Source organism: Brachycentrus maculatus, unplaced genomic scaffold (genome assembly GCF_059751285.1).
Source record: "Brachycentrus maculatus isolate JH-2025_06_01 unplaced genomic scaffold, ASM5975128v1 h1tg000285l, whole genome shotgun sequence".
NCBI classification, from domain to species: Eukaryota; Metazoa; Arthropoda; class Insecta; order Trichoptera; family Brachycentridae; genus Brachycentrus; species Brachycentrus maculatus.
The window spans coordinates 190,000-211,578 of record NW_028281036.1 but is presented as its reverse complement, the minus strand read 5'-3'; the positions used below and the strand labels follow the sequence as shown (position 1 = coordinate 211,578).

The window sequence follows — 21,579 nt, the reverse complement described above, 5'->3', positions numbered from 1 at the left end:
AGAGTTTATGAGAACACTTAGAGAAATGTAGATTACCCCTTGATCCTCAACAGTATCTCTGCGATCTCCATTGTAATAATGAATATATTTTTCATGTATCAAATAATGTTTTTATTTTTTAAGTACGCTTTTAATAAAGTTTCTTTAATATCAAATTTCGGTAGTACACTTATTTTAAAAGTTTTAATATCTTAGAGCCTATTCGATTAATAATAAAGTTTTCTGGGTGAACGCACCAGCTATGCCCATTTGCCCTACTTTTTAAACGATAGTATTAATTTTTCTTAATTATTCAATGATACGAATACTATTTTAACGATTTTCCAATGATTTTATTTTCCGTCAAAAATGTCCAGGCAGTTTGACCCCTTTTATTAAAATATATTTGAAGATAGCTAATTTTATTATGATTCCAAAAAACTTACATGCTTATTATTTACTGTACTAAACACAATCATGCAAGATGAAGGTCTGTACCATGAGCCTCTTTGAAGAAGAATATAGAAGTCTGGATATTTACAGGGCTTACGACCTGTCATAAGACAGGGCCGAAACCCACATTAAAGATCGTGTCAATTAAACGATATATACAAGTTCAGAAATTTGAGAGTGTGGGTGTCCAACATGGGTAGAATGGTGAATGTTACACATATATAAAGTGATCACTTGAACCAGCCTAGCCCCTGCAAATACCGACACACTACATATTATATTTCATCTATGTTGAGATTATTTGTTCATTTTTCGAAGTAAGTGAATAGTGATCACTTAAACCAACCTATGACGGTCGTCAGCCCCGTAAATGTCCGGACATCCATATTCTTCTTCATCTTAGATGAGATGTCAAAATAATATGAAAATAACTCCTGTAATTGGAGATAATCCAGATTTTGTAAACAGGTATTTGGACACACTCAAAATGTTGTAGTTTTAATTATATTTTGTCTATTAAAAACATTGTTAACTTTGTGGTATGGTAATATAATACTCTCCTTATTCATCTTTCACTTTGCGTAATACCACAAAAATGGTATAACACAAAGTGAACGGTAAACGACAGTTTTAAGGAATATTGTATACAGTTCACGATAAAAATTACAAATCGCTCACTCCTTTCAAGAACGTCATAAATCAAAAAACTTGATTCTTCAGGAGAACGTTTTTAAAGTTTAAAAATATAATACAATGTATTAAAAATAAATATCAAGCCACTTTTTGAACTTTTTACTGTGCAACAGATCTTTTAAGGTAAAACCTGAAGGTTTTTTCTCCATTTGAAAAATATTAAGGATATTTAAAAAAATAATTAAACAATACCTTTTCTTCAAAATGTAAAAACAACACTTTCTGCCCTGTAGTAGGTAAATATTAAGTTTAAAATATGCCGCTTTTGCAGGGATAAAGTACATTTTCTGGGAATTCCGAAAATATTCACAACTGAAAATTGACGATTTTTTTATTTATGACGTTCTTGAAAGGAGTGAGCGAAATGTACAATTTAATATTAGAGAAACGTGTTAGTAGTGCCATCTCTTGATATTACAGCGAAACACGAATCACCACAGATAGCAAAGGCGAATAGAAGAGTATTGACGTTTTCATCAAAGATGGCGCTAATAAATACATCAATATCGACGTATAAGCCAAGAGACATTTTTCCTTATTTTTACTGCTCAGTTCCGGATTATATTTATTTGCAAGTGTGATTCTAACAGGAAGTATAAAGCTGTATCGAATCCGGAAACGCAGCGGAAAGATTTCGATACGAAAAGGGGAAAAGCAGGAATTGCTAGTTTCTTAAGGTCCAGTATTCGATAAATCGCAACCTAATTTATTTAAATCCAGGTTACATTTGACGCAATTCATTTTTTTTTAAAATACCGTTTTTGTATTAAGAAAAAAAAATAGAAAAAAATATAGTTTTGAAAAGAGTTATTGAAAGATAAGGAGTTAAAAAAAAACATAATAATATTTTTTTAATACATATTCAAACAAACAAAAATCCGTGATATATGTATTTTTTTAAAATGGGCGTGACTTGACGTATGGCTCTATATCTTGCCGGACGCTAACTGAATTCTATTATTGCGAGTACGGCCTTGACGGTTAACCGTTAGAGTGCCGAGAATCGATGTATCGACTCGGTATACTTTGCCAAAAGCGCGGTCAGTCGATATACCGTCGATGTAGCTAGTGTATTTTGGCCGTCGATCTGGTAGCTGATTTTTTCTTAAAACACTGTTTTTGAATTGAAAACATAAGTTTTTATTCAAAACAAATATACGGTTTGGAAAGAAAAGAATTATTAAGAAGTAAGGAATTAAAAAAAAATGTAAAACAATGTCAAATTCGCGCGCGAAGGTACGGCCGACCTCTTGCATGGTCGTCCGCGTTCTGTAATTTAATTTTGAGAATTCCCCCTAAAGTTCAGATTCGTCAATAATATTTAAAAATTAACAAATTTAACTAATTTTTAGTGTAAAATGGAAATTTTACATTTTTTGTAAAAACTAATTGTTTTGCCATTCAATGTTGGATTCGTCCAATAGTGATGTAGAAAGCGATCGTCAAACATCGGACTAAAATGTTTGTTATCGGTTATATCGCTACTAAAAGTAGTGATATAACCGATAACGGTAAAATCGGAATGTTTACCAATTGGAGGGTGCCAATTTCAAAAGACCTTGACACATTTTGGAGAATGAAAATTTTCTATTTTTTTTCAAGATAAGACGGATAAAACAAGCGAAAATAACATTAAAAAAGAAATCAAAAAAAAATAATGAAATGCCTGTTTTATAAATCTGTTTGTATACTGCAGCTGTCTGGTTTACAATTGTCAAATATGATTGACGTAAGACGCCATTTACAATAATTATAACCCTGGAAAAAATCTTGTAACTATATTAAATAAATATAAAAAATATATACATATGTAAAAATTCGCATTTTCATCACGTGTTTCATAATAGGTCCCATGTGTGGATCGCTAATGCGTCCAATGAACTCCCCAGTATGTCATCCCAAAATTCGCACGTGTGAAGGAGTGTAAGTAATTCGATTGAATATTTTTAAACAGGTTTTTTGGCCGAGAAAAAAGGTCATGACCATTTGAGGAATAAATTGTTGGCATAAATTTATCGAACGGGCCAATTTCCATACTGAGTTACAAAATTATTTTTTAATAACATAATTTATGGCAAGGATGGCCAAAATTTTGACCTGGAGTGGTAGTATTCTCAAAGCCTACCAATAAATTATTATATATATATTTTTTAAAAACATCATTAAAGTGAACACGGAACGTCCATTTTTACAGGATAGATATAGTACCATATGTTCAATGCGATAAAAAAAGTATACTGAAATTAAAAAAAATATATAGTGAAAAAATTTCCCTTTTAGAAAAATCAAATCAAGATATCAAATAAAAAAATTCAGAATTACGTATTGTATGAAATTGTAAATGAAAATACTTGTTTTTTACCACTTGAGTTAATAAATTAGGTACCCAAGTGGTATAAAACAAGTATTTTCATTTACAATTTAATCATGTCACAAAGTGAATGTCGAAACAATGAATAAAATACTTATGTATAGCATATAGTTTTTTTGAAAAATACATTAAAAATCAAAGGTAATAAAAATTACAATTACTAATGTTGAAACATTGTTCCTGAATCACTCGAGATATCTTTTCATCTCACCAATAGATGTCTCTAGTGAAGTTCTAGTGATTCAAGAACAATATTTCAAAATTGGTTCATATATATTTATATAGAATTTCCAAGAATTTGAGTAGTGTGGCTGTCAATAATGGGTAGAATTGGTGAATGTTACACGTGTGTAAAGTGATCACTTAAACCAGCCTATGACGGTCGTCAGCCCCGTAAATGCCCAGACTTCCATATTCTTCTTCATCTTTGATGAGATGTCAAAAATTATATGAAAATAAATCTATTTTTATATTATGGACTTTCGGCTTAAACGGACACCTCCTTCCCCCATTCAGTATGTACGAGTATATTATATCGTGGTTTTAATGTACTGAAATACATGGCGATACAAATATTTTAAAAAAATCGTATGACATAAAAATTTAAGTACAGTGTCAAAAACCTCACGTTATTTACATTAATTAGTATTGCTCGCGTGTAACTTGATTGTACTAATAATTACTTCAGATCTGTTTAGACATACTTATATTAAAATGAATTACAGTCGAAATGCTTACTTGGAGTGCGGGCGTTGCGTTGCAAGTGTGTGTGTCAAACGCAATTTAGAAAGTATAAATATAAATTCATTAAAATAATTGAGAAACAATCAAAATTGTAAAGAGGTTCAATAAAGTACGAAGAAGAAGAAGCAAATTCGTTAAGACAAATTGAAATAACATTGTGTCCTTTAAAGAAAAGAAGAAGCAAATACGTGAAGACAAACGGATACAAAATAATGAGCTTTGAAGAAAAAAAGAAGCAAATACGTTGAGACAAATTGGTGTAAAATCATGACCTTTGAAGAACAGAAGAAGCAAATACGTTAAAATAAATTGAAATGAAATTGTGTCCTTTAAAGAAAAGAAGAAGCAAACACGTGAAGACAAACGGATACGAAATAGTGAGCTTTGAAGAAAAAAAGAAGCAAATACGTTAAGACAAATTGGTGTAAAATCATGTCCTTTGAAGAGCAGAAGAAGCAAATACGTTAAGATAAACTGATATGGAATCGTGTCATTTGAAGAAAAGAAGAAGCAAATGCGTAAAGATAAAGTGATAGGAAGTTATATCTTATGAAGAAAAGAAGAAGCAAATGCGTTAAGACAAACTGATATAAAATCGTGACCTTCGAAGGAGTTGTGCCAACGAAGATAAGTCGACATAATAAGCTTCTATTTTTACATCGTCTAGATGTTCTGAATTCACAATGGCGAACGCAACATTTGTGATTTTAGTGACATTTTCAATTATGTTTCTGAACAATGTTTTTGCTAATGTCGAAGATTTGGAAGACAGCGATCTTTCTATATTGGCAAGTGGCCATCCTGTTGAAACTACTGATGATGCAGGGCAGCCAATAAACAGGCAGAAACGGCTGCTTTTTTCGCACGTGTCTTCGCACATCTTCAACATGATGAAGATGAGTCCAGCGCCGAATTATTATCCCATTGGGAGTGATGTATTCGGACCGCTGAGAGATAAATACGCTCTTCCACCGGGTGAGTATAAAGACATGCTTGTTTAGGGGGGTACTCGCAAAAATAGAATTCAGAACGCGATCGGCTACACAAGGAGCTACACGTACCACATCCATTTAAAAAAAATCACTCGTAAACTGGAGGCTTGATAACACATAGATATTTTTTTATCATATTGAATTTAAACTCCTTACCGTTCAATTACTCTTTTCTTTTCAAACCCATATATTTATTTAAAAAAAAAACTAAATTTCTCACTACAAAAACGGTGTTTTATATATATATATATAAATATAAAACACCGATATATATATATATATATATATATATAATATATATATATATATATATGTAATAAAATAACTAGGTACCTACCTATGCATTTTATTAAGTACTTACAAAAAGTACCTACATAAAACAGTTCTACCACCAGATGCCGCATGCGTCGCTCAGGAGAAAACAAAAGACTTACGATAATATTATTAACTGTCAGAATCAGATAGATAGATAGATAGATAGATATAAAATTATTATAAAGATAAATTAAGAATAAACTTTATTTACAAAGCAACACATTGTTTATTTTATTATTATACACCCACTTTACATATTATTTACACGCAATTTACAAAAGAAAAATATTACCACGTTATAAAACGACAATTTTGTTAATCAAAAATGAAGAAACAAAATAAAAAAAAAAATGAATACTGCTCCTCAAACATTAGAAAACTTACTAGAAAAATTAATACAAAATGCTCAGGTAAGCAAACATCAAAATTTAAAAGATATTTCAGAGAAGTTCATCATTGAAAAATTTACAAGCAAAAATCCTAATGCAAACCAGTGGATGGATATTTTTGAAAAAGAATGTACACGTTTTGAGGTGACAACGGATGAGAAAAAAATTGAAATATTAAGATTGTTTATGGATAAAAGTTGTGAAGATTGGTACAGTTCGATGATGATAAAGTTTTCCATGAACTCAGAATGGATAGTATGGAAAAACAACTTTTGTAAAACATTTACAAACAAGGGATGGAACCATGTAATGTTTGCATTATCTTTTAAATATAATGACGGATCCTTGTTAGACTATGCCATAAGGAAGGAAAAACTTTTGTTGGAGATGAGAAGAACGATCGACATGGGTACCTTAGTAGATCTTATTGTGGCTGGTTTACCAGAATTTATAATTAATAAGATTGATAGAGAAAAATTAGAAGATTCAGTCGATTTATTCAATGAAGTAAAAAAACACGAAAACATTGGAAATAAAAAAAGGTTTTCGGATCAAAGAAGATATGGAAATCTAGGAACTAGTGGTAAAATTAAAGATAAAAGTCCATGTAAGATTTGTGAAAAATTAAATAAGGGAACTCGATATCACCCTGAAGTAACGTGCTGGTTTAGAACAAAGGAGGATGATAAGTTTAATAATAAAAATACTATCAGACATGTAAACAATTCAGTTATAGAAGCTAAGTTAAATGAAACCGATCAAAAAAACGAATAGTAACACCATTAATAACTGTCAAACTATTACTAAATGATCAAATTGAAATATTTGGAATTTACGATTCAGGTTCAAATGTTTCTCTAATAAATTCTAAGTTATTAAAACTAAAAGGAAAAGGAAACAATATGAATGAAGCAGATTTAGTAACAATTAATGGTGTTAAAAAGACAAACGGTTTGACGACTTTGAAAATAAAAATATTTGAATTGGAAAAAAACGTTGATGTATATATTATTGATGAAGAAAATTTCAAATATGATTTTTTGATAGGATTAGATATGATAAAAAAATTTAAACTAATCCAAAATGAAGACTTAAAAATAACACAGAGACAATGCTTGAAAAATGAAAATAAAAAGAAAGTAGAAAAAATTTCTACAAAATATAAAATAAAAAATACTGAATTTAAAAATACAGAAAATAACAACAGCGAGGAATGCAAAATAAATTATAATGAACATGTAAAAGAAGAAGATTTTGAAATAAAAATAAATCATTTAAATCAATTTCAAAAATCTAAAATAAATGAACTGATTTGCAAATATAAATCCGTTTTTGCAAAAGACAAATATGATATCGGCACTGTTAGTAGATTGTCTAAGCAGGAATCCAGTATTAAAATCGAATGAAAATGCAGATGAACAATTAAAAGTTGTAAATTTGGTTAAATTAGAAGATAATTTAAAAGATGAGAATAAAAATAAAGACATACTAATAACACAGAAACAGTGCTTGAAAAATAAAAATAAAGTAGAAAAAACTTCTACGAAAGATAAAATAAAATATTCTCCAGGAAAGAAGAATTTAGAAGTAGATTGTCTAAGCAGGAATCCAGTATTAAATTCGAATGAAAATGCAGATGAACAATTAAAAGTTGTAAATTTGGTTATATTAGAAGATACTTTAAGAGATCTGAATAAAAATGAAGGAATTCAAAAGAAAAAAACAAATGGATTGAAAAAAACTGTGTCTACTTTAAAAGGGTCAAGAAAAAAAAATACAAAAAAAAGAAAGAAAAAAGAACGGAAAAAAAGAAAGAAAGAAAAAAAAACAAGAAAGAAAAAAAAAAGAAAAAAAAGAAGGAAAAAAAAGAAAGAAAGAAAAAAAAACAAGAAAGAAAAAAAAAAGAACAAAAAAGAAGGAGAAAAAAGAAAGAAAGAAAAAAAAAAAAACTTTATCATATCACTAAACTTATACAAGAAGATGATCCGGAGGACGAGTGAAAATTTTACTATGAATTTTCATCCCCAAGGGGGGAGATGTAATAAAATAACTAGGTACCTACCTATGCATTTTATTAAGTACTTACAAAAAGTACCTACATAAAACAGTTCTACCACCAGATGCCGCATGCGTCGCTCAGGAGAAAACAAAAGACTTACGATAATATTATTAACTGTCAGAATCAGATAGATAGATAGATAGATAGATATAAAATTATTATAAAGATAAATTAAGAATAAACTTTATTTACAAAGCAACACATTGTTTATTTTATTATTATACACCCACTTTACATATTATTTACACGCAATTTACAAAAGAAAAATATTACCACGTTATATATATATATATATATATATATATATATATATATATATATATATATATATATATATATATATATATATATATATATATATATATATATATATTTATATATATATATATATATATATATATATATATATATATATATAATATATATATATTTGTGTGTAATTGGAATATAAGCATATTTTAATTGCCTCTTCAAAGGGTGAATGTATTTTTGCTTGCATTAGCGATAAGTAATTTCGGTAAGTGTCATTAAAGACAATTTAGTCGCATCCTACTAATTACACATACGTCTATTTTACTAACAGATAAAAAGTGATTATTTTACAATTTCACTTGTGATTACTTAAAATAATACTTATTCCATATTAAGTATATCAGGACATCTCAGAAGAACAATATTGAAATGGCATTATTTGTTTAGTAATAATATACAATTTATTGAATTAAACAACTTTGTTTTAACCACTTTTTTATTATTAGTACACTTTAACCTACCGGTTTCAAAAAACGGTAGGTCAAAGTGTACTAATAATAAAAAAGTGGTTAAAACAAAGTTGTTTAATTTTATATAGTTCATAAAAATGCCACTAAGTATCTGCGAAAAGCATTCCAGAAATAATATAAAATAATAAAAATAAATAAAAAATAAACTATTTTATTAAGTTGAAACGTGAAAATACAGTGAGGGCACATTATTATACAATAATATGTAATTATGTGTTTATGAGTTTTATAATTTCCAATTTTATGAGTTATTTTTCATGTTATTAATGTAAAAATAACGCCTACAATAGGAGATAATCCAGATTTGTGAACAAGTATTGGACACACTCAAAATGTTGTTTCTAATACTAATTTGATTGCAGGTGTGTACGCGGCAAACGACGAGTACGACTTCGTGATAGTAGGAGCCGGAGCGGCCGGATGCGCTGTGGCCAACCGGCTCTCCGAGGGCGGCAGGTGGACCGTGCTGCTGCTGGAGGCGGGGGGACCAGAGTCCCTGCTGACGCACGTGCCACTCCTGGCCGCCTACTTCCAGTCCACGGACTACAACTGGGGCTACAAGATGGAGAAGCAGCCAGGAGTATGCATGGGTCAGTAAGTAACACTGATGTTGCATTTTTAATTGAGGTTTTTTGTTTGAAGAATGAAGAATTTCAACAAGAAGAGGTGATGCTATCCAGAATACTACATTACCGCAGGATGGCACAGAATCGCTTTGAAGGCTGTGTATACTATAATTTAAGGACTGTAAACGTTATGGACTTTAAAACGCTACGGACTATAAGACGCTGCGGACTATAAGACGCTACAGACTATAAAAAGCAACGGACAATATGACGCCGGGGACTTTAAAATGCTACGGACTTTATGACGCTGGGGACGTTAAGATATTACAGACTATAAGAAGCAACGGACTATATGACGCCAGGGATTTTAATATGCTACGGACTATAAAACGCAATGGACTATAAGACGCTGCGGACTATAAGACGTTACAGACTATGAGAAGCAACGAAATATATGACGCTGGGGACTTTAAGATGTTACGGACTATAAGACACAATGGACTATATATAGACTGGATAAAATAACGAATCGGGTAATCGAAAAAGTAACAGTTGTCCATTAGCCCTTGAGGTAGTATTTAACGAACATGGCGGTAGATAAATAATCCAAATTTATTATTATTATTATGAGGAAAAGTGAAGTACACAGACCCAGATTTAATTGCAAAAGCATCGAGGATCAAACTAATAATTGAAATTTAATTGCATGAATATTATAACGATCTTGCGCAATAGTATCTTATTTCATGGATAATAAATTCCACGAGCATCCAATTAATGAAAAGTATAAGATTTCGAAATGAGATATTTTAGCAATCACTCTTTCGACTAGAGAGGGTATGATAGCGGCAAATGTCGGGATACCCAAACAGTAGCTAGATTCAACAACAACAAAAAATATTGTTTAATATTATCTTACTTTTTTCATGTGGAATACCAGGAATGGACAACCAACAATGCAACTGGCCTAGAGGAAAAGCAATTGGTGGAACATCCGTGATAAATTACATGATATACACTAGAGGAAACAGATTAGACTGGGATAGAATTGCGGGAGCGGGCAACCCTGGATGGTAAAAAAAATATAGAAAACATTTATATTTTATTATGGACCATTTATTTATGATTTCCTTAATCGTTTAGGTCGTATGAAGAAGTTCTACCATATTATTTGAAATCGGAAAGAGCCAGAAATTTAGATGGATTGGAAGACACGAGCAATCACAATAGACGTGGGTTGATGGCAGTCGAATTCCCGCGATTTAGGTTTGTAGAAATATGCTCAAAAAATTATACAGATTATGTTTTTTTTTTCAATCATTTGAATGTTGTTCATTTTCCTTCCAGGTCTAAATTAGTAGATGCATTTCTGCAGGGTGCCGTCGATCTAGGGTACGAGGTAGGCGACTACAATAATGGAGAAACCTGGAGTTTCTCTAGAATCCAGAGCCAAATGAAAAACGGTCGGAGACACACCGCTGCGCAAGCTTTTCTAGACCCCATCAAACGTCGGTCCAATTTACATATTCTACCATACAGCAGAGTCACCAAAATAAAAATTAATAAAACAACCAAGACGGCTACATCAGTTCACTATGTAAGGAACAGATTAAGGTACAAAGTAAAGGCGAGAAAAGAGATAATCATATCGGCGGGAGCTCTGGCTTCTCCGCAGCTTTTGATGCTATCAGGAATCGGACCGAAACATGAACTTGAAGAACTGGGTATTCCAGTCATACAAGACTTACAAGTTGGAAAGAACATGTTCGACCACGTCAGTTTTGTAGGACTAGTATTCACCACAAATTGCACTAGATGCTCGATCACAGAATCTGGCGTACTAAACATACCAAATACGATCAACTGGATCAAATTCGGCCAAGGACCGTATTCCCTTCCCGGTGTTGTAGAAGGAGTGGGATACATAAAAACCAAAATTTCTGACGACGTTGAAAATTACCCTGATATGGAATTGTTATTTCTACCGGCTTCTATAGCGTCAGACGCTTCTGGGGCTGTACATAAAGGAATGAATATTGACGAAGATTTCTACCAGCATGTCTATGGTGGAATCACAGAAAAACAAACTTGGAGCATCGTTCCGATGATTTTACATCCAAAATCAAAGGGGTATTTAAAACTGAGGGATAAAAATCCCTTCCACTGGCCTAAATTTTACTATGATTACTTCTCAGATGTAAGAGATTTACAAACATTCGTCGAAGCGATCAAATTCGTTCTTAAGCTTTCAAAGACAGAGGGATTCGAAAAATTTGGTACCAAACTACACAAGAAACACTTTCCGAGTTGCGTACATCATGAGTATGGTACAGATGAATACTGGGCTTGCGCTGTGAGGACTTTATCAGTCACCCTTCATCACCAAATAGGAACCTGCAAAATGGGTCCACGATCAGATCCTGAAGCTGTCGTGGATAGCGAATTGAGGGTGCATGGAATCAAAAGACTGAGAGTAGCAGATACGAGTATAATACCGAGGCCTATTACAGCCCACGTGAATGCGCCAGCAGTGATGATTGGGGAAAAAATATCAGACATCCTTAAGGAAAGATGGCAACAATCTGAATACTAAAATATGATTTGCTAAAACATTCCCCAGAAAGCCCAATTAAATTTTCGATGTTACATAGCTATTTAAATGCGTTCTCTAAAGTCCTCTAATTATATACTCGCTAAATAGGGAAATGGTAATTTAAAATAAATTAACAAACACGTAACAAACAGTTACACCAACCACTAAGATAGTAAAGGGTCTCAAAAACGATCAAAACTGATGATATTCTGGCTAATGTTCTTCTCACTGACGTTTCTCTTACAACTAACCTTCTTCTATCAACATTTTTAGAGCTACAGAATGCGGAGTTTATGAGAACGCTTAGAGAAATGTAGATTACCCCTTGAACCTCAACAGTATCTCTGCGATCTCCATTGTATTAATGAATATATTTTTCATGTATCAAATAATGTTTTTATTTTTTAAGTACGCTTTTAATAAAGTTTCTTTAATATCAAATTTCGGTAATACACTTATTTTAAAAGTTTTAATATCTTAGAGCCTATTCGATTCCTAATAAAGTTTTCTGGGTGCACCAGCTATGCCCATTTCCCTTACTTTTTAAACGACAGTATTAATTTTTCTTAATTATTCAATCATACGAATAGTATCTAAACGATTTTCGAATAATTTTATTTTTTGTCAAAAATGTCCAGTCAGTTTGAACCCTTTTATTAAATTATATTTGAAGATAGCAAATTTTATTATGATTCCAAAGAAACTTACATGCTAATTATTTACTGTACTAAACACAATCATGCCATACATCAATATATGGATGGTCACAAATATGATGCAAATTTCTTGGTATTTACATAGCATAGCCATAATAAATCTATAGAGCCATTAAAAATAATTGGGCGCTATAGTGTAGTAATTTTTGTCATAGTAAAACATTAGTTTAACAGTTAGTTATTTTGAATATATAAATAATATATTTCAGTGCCTGGAAACCTGTTATATTTATAGCTTGCTTACAGAAAAAAGTAACCGTTACTCTCCAAAGGAAAGATTGTCTCATTTTTTAGGGCATATATTAAAATAATGCAAAACGTTCAACAGTTATTTGAAGTGCGAACGTTGCGATACAAACATCTTTGCAAATTTGAAAATAAGGCTTTGGCATTTTTTTAAAAAGGTTTAGTTTCTATGCGAGTGCAGCATGATTCAAGTTCAGATAAACAGGTTCGGTCAAGTACAGAAAGAAGAGACAAGTACGTAATAAGACGAAGCAATTTGAAAGCAAGTGTCCTTCGGGAGAGTTGTGCAAGCGAAGGAAACTGAACCCGATATTTTGATATTCTTACATCACGAATGAAACGATTAAAAAAAATTGTAAGACCTAAAATGGCTTGCATGAAATTTTTGATTATATATTTAATTTTGGTTTGTGAAACAGTTTTGGGTGACCTTGAAGACGTTCAGGATAGCGATGATCCTTCGTTAGATAGTGATGCTTTCGTTGAGACTATGGATGACATGGATGACACTGCAGATGGTACAGCGCAGTCTAATAATAATAGGCAGCAACGGTTCCTCTTCTCGCACGTGTCTTTTCAGATCTTCAACGCTATGAGGATGAGTCCGGCTGTGAATTATCAACCTGCAGGTGGTGATTTGTTCGACGCTTTGAGGGATAACTACGATCTTCCACCAGGTTGGTCTAATCTTCAAATTTTTCTTTGGCTTGATTTTATCCATCCTTAAATTAAGGTCACTTTCAAGATGATTGTACTGTTGGTATTTAATACCTCAAATTCTCATTGATTTCGTATTTTTCTTTAATTTATTATCCACTTTGGTTGTTTGATCAATCGATGTGGAATGCGAAGACGAATACGAAAATTATATCACATCGAAAGAATGACGAAAAAAAATCATAGATTATTTGTTCATTATCTATCCGCTACACAGCAAAGCCAACGTAGCAAGAAATTAGGCGTTCATGTCGTTTTTTTTTAAATAGGAAGATGATGGTGACCGAAATGCACAAAAATAAGGTTTCTGAAACGCACAAATACAGTAAAATATCGATATAACGGACCTCTATTTAACGAACTTCGGATATAACGGACAAAAATCCGGTCAATTAATATTATATACATTTTCGCAATTTTAGAGTCGATTATAAAAAAAAAACAGCAAACCTCAAAAGCACCAACAAAACTTGATTACCATTTGAATAATGGAAATCGCTCATCGGGAATATTATTTATGTGCCTTATATGTGTAATATGTCAAAGCAGGATTACCGAAAGCAAACGTGTTGATATCAAAAAGCAACGTCACTTCACGACGAGTGTCCGATGGCAATAAATATATAATTTTATTTGTGTTTTGTACTGATTATTTTTATCTAAATAAGGTATCGATATAAAAAAATGTTTTTGATTTTCTTTTAATCTGTTTTTATTTAACGGACTTTATGGCTTTAACGGATACCTCCCCCCCTCTCCCAATCAGTTAATTATATCGAGGATTTACTGTAAGTGCACGCTGCAAACAATGTGTTAAGGGGCGTCTCTAAACAATATCCGTTCTAGTTATTTATTTTGGGATGTTTACAACTGAAGAAAAAAACAAATAAATTTCATTACAAATCTTGATGAAGCGTTGGCGTTGCCTTTAATTATGCTATTATATTGTATTGCAGGGACTGGTGATATGTTGATTTGTTTATGTAAATGAATATCAAGTTTAAATACATTTAAAAAATGTAAACCTGATATGCTCAGTACTACTTACTGCACTTGATACGATGTAATGCCGTACAGCTCCTAAAGCGCAGTAAGAGCACATGCGCAGTATTTATCAACGAAACGCAAAGGCCTCAACAAATAAGGACAGAAGTCCTATAGTTATGAATTAATTTTAAATCAAACACAGATTTTTTGAGTCTACTAAGTTGTATTTTATTAACAAAAACACATAAAAATTTATACTGTGACAATTGTTTTGCCTTGTTAGGGCATTATCAAACGAATGTGAAGATCAAATGGACTACGGTCCTTATGTAGCTATACAATTCTAAGTGACAGTTTTAACATGTGCAGCAATAATTTATGGGAGACAATAGTAGCTAATGGGGGGTGTAGGTATGTACCCTTATATTTATTTTCTGGGAAAGGAAGAATTTATTGACATGACCATATTTCAGAGAATTAATATTTTAAAGCTTAATACAATTGTTGGTAATATTATTTTTAAGAATCTATATATGTAGATGTAATTATTAGTTTATCAATAACGCATCATGCAAGGTCCTATAGTTACGTGATTTCGACATTCTTTTCGTACTAAAAGATTTTTTATCAAGTCATTGTTTACATAAACTATTGCGTTTATAGGATATTTAGAGAGAGAAAGAGAGAAAAGGCACTGCCATATATGCCTTGCACTCTTTCCCTCCAAGTTTACTGTCCGCAGGATGTGATTAACGACTTAGTCACAATTTAGATTTCCTTTTTATTAATTGATTCAGCAGTCACTTTGCGGTAAATCTATCCGTTTTTAATTAAACCTTACCGGGAGTACAAAAATTGATATCCGACATTCTCTGGGGTGTGGGTTCCTTTTACATGAAAAAAAATATTTTTTACATTAAATCGATGTATTATGAAGATAGAAATTATGTTTTTTTTTTTTTAAATAAAACACCAATTGCAATATTATTCAACTATGACAAAATTACACACAAATATCCACAGATGTCATTGCTATAAAGTTACATCATACTAACTGACAGACGGACTTCGATGTTCATTAACGTCGATACTCCTTCAAGGAAAATTTGCACTGACGTTCATTTACGTCCGTACTCCCGGACAGGTTTAGTTTAACTTAGTTCATACCTTTATTTCTTAAAATCTATTGTGACACTGCATTCCGCATCATTTTCAAGCACGTTGTTTGAGAATGATGCGGAGTACATAGAAACACGTGTCACAATAAATTTCAAGAAATTAGTGGTATTTACTAAGTAAAACTTAAATATAAAATATATGCATGTAGATACATTATATTATTTTTTGAAATCTCATCAAAGATGAAGAAGAATATGGAAGTCTGGGCATTTACGGGGCTTACGACCGTCATAGGCTGGTTTAAGTGATCACTTTACACACGTGTAACATTCACCAATTCTACCCATTATTGACAACCACACTACTCAAATTCTTGGAAGTTCTATATATATGAACCAATTTTGTGTAAAGTGATCACTTAAACCAGCCTATGACGGTCGTAAGCCCCGTAAATGCCCAGACTTCCATATTCTTCTTCATCTTTGATGAGATTTCAAAAAATAATATGAAAATAACTCCTGTAATTGGAGATAATCCAGATTTTGTGAACAAGTATTTGGACACACTCAAAATGTTGTAGATACATTATGTTTTCATATACTTATATAGGTACTAACAATTGATACCTGATCGCAAAGTCCTTTGCGTTTCACTCACAAATGAGGTCTTACTGCGCTTTAGGTTCTGTAAGGCAGTAATGACCTCTCGCATGAGGGTATTACACTCACCCTTTCAGATAACCTGATTCTTAAGAGGTAAAAATAAGATAGAGTAATAAAAGTAATAATGTTTTTATGCTAATAATATAAAGTGGTAATAGCGAAACTTTTGAAAAAACAAAAAGAGTAAATAATCAAAATATAAATGTTCGTTAATTTAAAATCTCCTTAAGATAGCCTCGAAATTTCGACACAACATATAGCAGGAAATTTTTTTTTTCGAAAAACAGTTTTTTAACCACAATGGCTGCGCCATCTGTTGAACTTTACAAAAATAAGTTGAATACTTATCATTGATAATGACGGACGGCGTAGTTTGTGACAGCTGCTAAAATCTTGATACCCACAAGCACTGTGAAATTAAACTATTGGAGATGCGTGCTTTCCCTTTTCTTTCTTTTCATTTGACCAGATTGAGCCACATCAACGCGTGTTTGGGTACAGCTACAATAGTTACAAAATCAAGGAAAACTTGACATGATCAATAATGTCAAATACTTGAAAGTAGTCAGGTTAGGAGTTAGTGTGCATGAGGAGATGCATTAATGTAGGAGGCGAAGAATGTTTGCAAGAACAAAGTGGTGTGGCGTTCTGTTCACTCTGGCTACCTCTGCGAAGTGGTTGTTAGTTTGTTGCGAATAAAATTCAATGACGATATAACGTGAATGTATATTTTACTAATAATTACAATTTATTTGCGCTATTTTTTTATGAATATCAAAACCACAAAAGACAGACTTCCACGTATCGCCCTCCAAGGCAACCCTGAAGGACGCAGACCCCCAGGCAGACCTCCGAAAAGATGGAAAAACAGCTGGGAGTCGACATCCCAAGAGCGACATGCGGAGGCACAAACAGATCCCTAGGATCTACAAAAAGAAGAAGAAGAAGAAGAAAACCACACGAAAGATTTTGTAGGACGTCTAAAAAAAGACCCTTGAGATGATTTTTTAAAGAATTTACAAAATAATTTGATTGCAGGTGTGTACGCGGCAAACGACGAGTACGACTTCGTGGTAGTAGGAGCCGGAGCAGCCGGATGCGCTCTGGCCAACAGGCTCTCCGAGGGCGGCCGGTGGACCGTGCTGCTGCTGGAAGCGGGTGGACCAGAGTCCCTGCTGACGCACGTGCCGCTCCTGGCCGCCTACTTCCAGTCCACGGACTACAACTGGGGCTACAAGATGGAGAAGCAGCCCGGCGTCTGCATGGGTTAGTAAAACCTTCGACATTCTTGTCGAAGTCCTTGCTTGGATCTAGGGGTTATCCAAGAGCGATTTTCTCCGAAGTTTTAGAGGTGATCCTATCAAGGATACTAGAGAATTCTCACTCCAGGCCACGGACTACAACTGGGGCAAAGATGGAGAAGCAGCCCGGCGTCTGCATGGGTTAGTAAGAGCTTCGACACTCTTGTCGAAGTTCTTTCGGGGAGTGATCCTATCAAGAATTTTTTTCTTGGAAGTTCTAGGGGTGATCCTATCAAGAATGATTTTCTTCGAAGTTCTAGGGGTTATCCTATCAAGTATGATTTTTTTTCAAAGTTCTAGGGGTGATCATGTAAATAATGATTTCCTTCGAAGTTCTAGGGGTGATCATATACAGAAAGATTTTCTTCGAAGTTCTAGGGGTTATCCTATCAATAATGATTTTCTTCGAAGTTCTAGGGGTGATCATATAAAGAATGATTTTCTTCGAAGTTCTAGGGGTGATCCTATCAAGAATGATTTTCTTCGAAGTTCTAGGGATTATCCTATCAAGTATGATCTTCTTCGAAGTTCTAGGGATTATCCTTTCAAGTATGATCTTCTTCGAAGTTCTAGGGGTGATCCTATCAAGAATGGTTTTCTTCGAAGTTCTAGGGGTGATCATTTCAAGTATGATCTTCTTCTTCTTCTCGGAAGGGTGATCCTATCAAGTATACTGTAGAATTCTCACTCTAGGAAGTTGGCGCAGGATCTCTCTTTTGATGAAGAGAAACTATCCACCTTGCTTCCTACAGCCAAACAGATAACCATCCTTCATCACAATAGATGAAGATGATTTGTATTATATGAATAACTAACAATTGACAATTTCACATACATTTTATTGACCCATGAAATCACTTTTGTTTTAAAGATGATAAATATTTTCATGGGCCTAAACGGCCTTTTATCGCAAATTGGAATCAAGATGTTGTGGAGTAGGCTTGAGCCTAGAAACTCAAAACATGACTCTGCGAAACTAACCACAGGACCATTACCTTACATTTTCAAGATATTTTTTTAAATACACAAAATTGTCATAAGTATATCTCTGTGCCATTTCGAAGAAATCTTCTTTATCTTATTTGATGGCTTTCACTAGATTATCCTAAAATCTTACAAAACTTAATCCTAAAAAAGCTTACAAAACTTTGTATTTCTAGGCGACAAAATATTAATTACGGTGGTTATTTTTTTAATGTTAAGGAATGAAGGACCAACAGTGTAGTTGGCCCAGAGGAAAGGCAGTCGGAGGAAGTTCAGTTATCAATTACATGATATATACGAGAGGAAATAGACTGGACTGGGATAGAATTGCTGCTGCGGGGAATCCAGGGTGGTAAGAGTATAGAAACTGGACTATGAGTTATTGTCGATACATTGCTTTAGTTTTATATTGTCTTTAAAATCGTTTGAATTTCAGGACTTACGAAGAAGTACTGCCGTATTACTTAAAATCAGAAAGAGCCAAAAATTTGGATGGGTTGGAATATACGAAAAATCATAACAGAAATGGGCTAATGGGTGTCGAATTCCCACCATACAGGTTCGTAAAAATATATACATTTTTGACTAATAAACCGTAACATATTTAATTCGTATCTGATGTCGACATTGTTGGCTTATTTCAGGTCAAAACTAATCGATGAGTTTCTACAAGGCGCAGTAGACTTAGGTCACAAGGTAGGCGAGTACAATGATGGAGAAACCAACAGCTTCTCGAGAATCCAAAGTCAAACCCAAAACGGTTGGAGACACAGCGCGGCGAGGGCCTTCCTGAACCCTATCAAATACCGATCCAATCTACACATTTTGCCATACAGTAGAGTCACTAAAATACACATCAACAAAACGACCAAGACAGCAACATCGGTACAGTATGTGAGAAACAGAATAAGACATAAAGTGAGGGCGAGAAAAGAGATAATCATATCGGCAGGAGCTTTGGCTTCTCCACAGCTGCTGATGCTGTCAGGCATCGGCCCGAAACAAGAACTCGAAGAGTTGGGTATCCCTGTTAAAGAAGATTTACAGGTAGGAAAAAACATGTACGACCACGTCAGTTTTTTGGGACTCATATTTACGACCAACTGTTCGGGATGCTCCATTACTGAGAGTACAGTATTAAACGCACCCAACGCTATCGACTGGTTAAAATTTGGCCAAGGACCATTTACTCTCCCGGGCGTTGTCGAAGGAATAGGATACATCAAGACGAATATTTCTGAAGAAGTTGGAAATTATCCTGATATGGAGTTGCTATTTATACCGAGCGGTATAACAGCGGACGAATCGGGCGCTGTGCACAAAGGGGTAAACATGGATGAAGATTTCTACAAGCACGTCTACGGGGAAATTACGGAAAAACCAACTTGGTCCATAGTGCCAATGATTCTACATCCGAAATCAAAAGGATATTTGAAACTGAAGGATAAAAATCCCTTCCACTGGCCCAAATTTCATTACGACTACTTCTCAGACAAGCGAGATTTGGATACCATTGTTGAGGCAATTAAATTCGTCATCAAACTATCTGAGACGAAAGGTTTTCAGAAATATGATACTAAATTATACGCTAAACACTTCCCGACATGCACGCAACACGAGTTTGGTACAGACGAGTACTGGGCTTGCGCTGTGAGGACTATATCAGCCACTCTTCATCACCAAATAGGGACCTGCAAAATGGGACCACGATCAGATCCTGAAGCCGTGGTGGATAACGAATTGAGAGTGCATGGAATCGAAAAACTTAGAGTGGCAGATACGAGCATAATACCAAAACCTATTTCGGCTCATACAAACGCACCAGCGGTAATGATTGGAGAAAAACTGGCAGATATGTTGAAGAAAAGATGGCGGAAATCACAGCACTAAATTCAGTTGAGAGTATATTCTCTAAAATGACTCTCTAAGCGTCACCACGATCTGTTCTTCGATGTTAATTTTATAACTACAAAGTTGCATACGTAATATTATCATATAAGTATACAATACATTAGGACTTGTGAGCGTGAATTTTGTAGACTTTTTAACGGTTCGAAGCATTACTGCAGAGTACAAATTAAAAATAAAATATGATTTATTTAAGAAAATCATCAGTTACAAAGATTCCAAATATCAAAATGTTGAAAAATGTTAATCTTCTATTTAAGAACCTAAAATCTGGTGATGTCAAAAGTCTGCGTAATCGGAAGGCATGTATGACTCGATGTATGGATGTGAAGGAGGCAAGGAGTGTATATCAGGACAGAAGAGTGTGGCATTCCATCCTTTCTGCCTACCCCTGCGGAGAAATGGCGTGATGGTACTAGTAGTATTAGTTCTATTTAAGGGAAAGTATTCGGTTGTTTGAGAGTACATCCAAATTAGAAAGCGCCCGGTAGAAGAAGAAGCCCCCGGTAGAAGCCGGCCGTGTGGACTGCGTGCATTAAAAAAATATATATTTGTAATAATTTGTCTTTTTTTTATAATATACATTGAAAAATATTTATTTTTTTTAACTCCTTTCTTTTCTATTACTCTTCTTTTTTAAAAACCACATATTTATTTCGAAGAAAAACTAATTTTTTCAATAGAAAACGGATGAACAGAACTCAAACTGTGGTGAATGAAAATAACTCATAAGTTGGAAAATAACTCATAAGTCAAATCATAAGTTGGATAAAATTAATAAGCATGCTTTTAAGCGTTTCCCAGTATGTCCAGTATGTAAAAGAAATCTGGGGTCGGGATCTCTTGCATACATACATCCAAGAAGGGTCACTGAGAAAACACAGATTTGTGAACAAGTATTTGGACACACTCAAAACGTTATGAATCTGTTCTTTGATGAGATATGTACAGGCTTGTGCATTACATATTTAATTGCTTGATAAATGATAAATTATATGTATAT

General features: G+C 33.4%; 3 protein-coding genes across 3 annotated transcripts in view; 2 read left to right on the top strand and 1 right to left on the bottom strand.

The window, feature by feature from the left end:
* The window catches only part of Flo2 (flotillin-2), a 547,503-nt gene that overhangs the window by 486,225 nt on the left and 39,699 nt on the right, over positions 1 to 21,579 (bottom strand). The gene's annotated exons all lie outside the window — the stretch shown is intronic.
* Positions 2,585 to 12,377, top strand: LOC148305104 (glucose dehydrogenase [FAD, quinone]-like). Its single transcript, XM_088267181.1, has 5 exons — positions 2,585 to 2,636; positions 9,140 to 9,367; positions 10,284 to 10,416; positions 10,487 to 10,609; positions 10,691 to 12,377. Exons 1-5 carry the CDS (start codon positions 2,585 to 2,587, stop codon positions 11,934 to 11,936), a joined length of 1,782 nt encoding a protein of 593 aa, XP_088123307.1. The 3' UTR covers positions 11,937 to 12,377.
* On the top strand, positions 12,984 to 21,168 carry LOC148305103 (glucose dehydrogenase [FAD, quinone]-like). Its single transcript, XM_088267179.1, has 5 exons — positions 12,984 to 13,575; positions 17,422 to 17,649; positions 18,888 to 19,020; positions 19,105 to 19,227; positions 19,313 to 21,168. The coding sequence occupies exons 1-5, from the start codon at positions 13,233 to 13,235 to the stop codon at positions 20,556 to 20,558; spliced, it is 2,073 nt and encodes a 690-aa protein (XP_088123305.1). The 5' UTR covers positions 12,984 to 13,232; the 3' UTR covers positions 20,559 to 21,168.